At 38.2% G+C, this 1,245-nt stretch overlaps 1 protein-coding gene across 1 annotated transcript in view; it reads right to left on the bottom strand.

Annotated features, from left to right (window-relative positions):
* Positions 1-758, bottom strand: part of LOC101852950 (sodium/hydrogen exchanger 9) — a gene marked incomplete in the record, with an annotated part of 46,934 nt that extends 46,176 nt beyond the window's left edge. Inside the window, 1 exon segment of the mRNA XM_013086812.2 lies at positions 479-758. Within this exon segment, the coding sequence (XP_012942266.1) occupies positions 479-722 (244 nt within the window).
* Between the last annotated feature and the right edge of the window lie 487 nt (positions 759-1,245).

Below are 1,245 nucleotides of genomic sequence, written 5' to 3' on the forward strand. Positions count from 1 at the left end.
ATAGCCTACGCTGGCAAGTCTCACCCGGGGTGAGAGGTAGATCGTTTTTCTATTCTCACCCCGGATGAGAATAGCCACTTCCTTAGCCTAAAAGGCTAAACACAGTCACACAGCAAGAATAGTGGCCTTCTCATATTCATTCATATGGTCATGAGGATGATCTATGACTCGAAATAGAATGAAGAAAATTCTTCCTGGACGAATAGTTCATCAAGTATTCTAACCTCTTTTTAAGTCAAATTGCTTTTCGTACCAGTAGAGGTATCAGGTTGTCTAGACAACAACACTGACATCATCATGATCATGTGAATGTGAACAAGGTCCACCAGAAGTAATCTTGGGATGTAAATAAAATAAAAATGAACGAAAACATTCGTTTCTAAATTACATTAGAGTCTATCCAGGTAGCGGAAAGTTAAAAAAAACAACAACCCTAGACTAGCTGCATTTCATGATTCGTCACACACAAACTTCTTACCATAAATTAGCGATAAGCCTGTCTCATGAACGAAACGAAATCTCCGGTGTTTGAACAGCCACACAGTTAAGATAGTCATTAATAGGAGACCTAGCAACATCAAAATCGTTAAACTATCAGTCCTGTGTTGCAGGACGGCCCGAGTTTCGTATGCAGGCGCTATGCCTTTTTCGTGGGCTGCCATTGTGCATATAGGCAAAACAATACCTAATGCAGAGACAAACAAGAGATAATTTTCAGCCATCTTGAGAACACCCTTTAAAAGTTCTACTTCCGTTCCGGATCGTGAAATGCTTCTACAAAAGATGAATTAAAAATTTTGTCCTGTTCTTCTTGCATCGACTCAATAATAATATTTATAATAAAAGTAATCAATGCATTAGAATAATAACATATCATATCTATTCTGCGGCTGGTTGTCACATAAACAAGGGTTTTAAACAACAGAGGGGTGCAATGGCTAGATAATGTGGTGAAACTTTTGGGGATTTTAACCTTGTATTTCGAAATAACAAGATATTTCAAATTAATTGACAGAGAACGAAAGGATACATTTCCTAATCGGTAACATGGGAATTATAGGCAAAGGCCTACATGCAGTTTATCGGTGTACGTCAATGCTGTTTATCAGTATTTATACGTGTTATCACTGAAGACTTGACAGAAGCTTTGTTTCAACACCTGTTGGTCCTTGTGATAAAGCTGGATAAAATATGACGGAGATTGGCATGTCATCTTTCTCTCTCTCTCTCTCTCTCTCTCTCTCT

The sequence above is a fragment of the Aplysia californica genome, unplaced genomic scaffold (genome assembly GCF_000002075.1).
Source record: "Aplysia californica isolate F4 #8 unplaced genomic scaffold, AplCal3.0 scaffold00507, whole genome shotgun sequence".
Lineage (NCBI taxonomy): Eukaryota > Metazoa > Mollusca > Gastropoda > Aplysiida > Aplysiidae > Aplysia > Aplysia californica.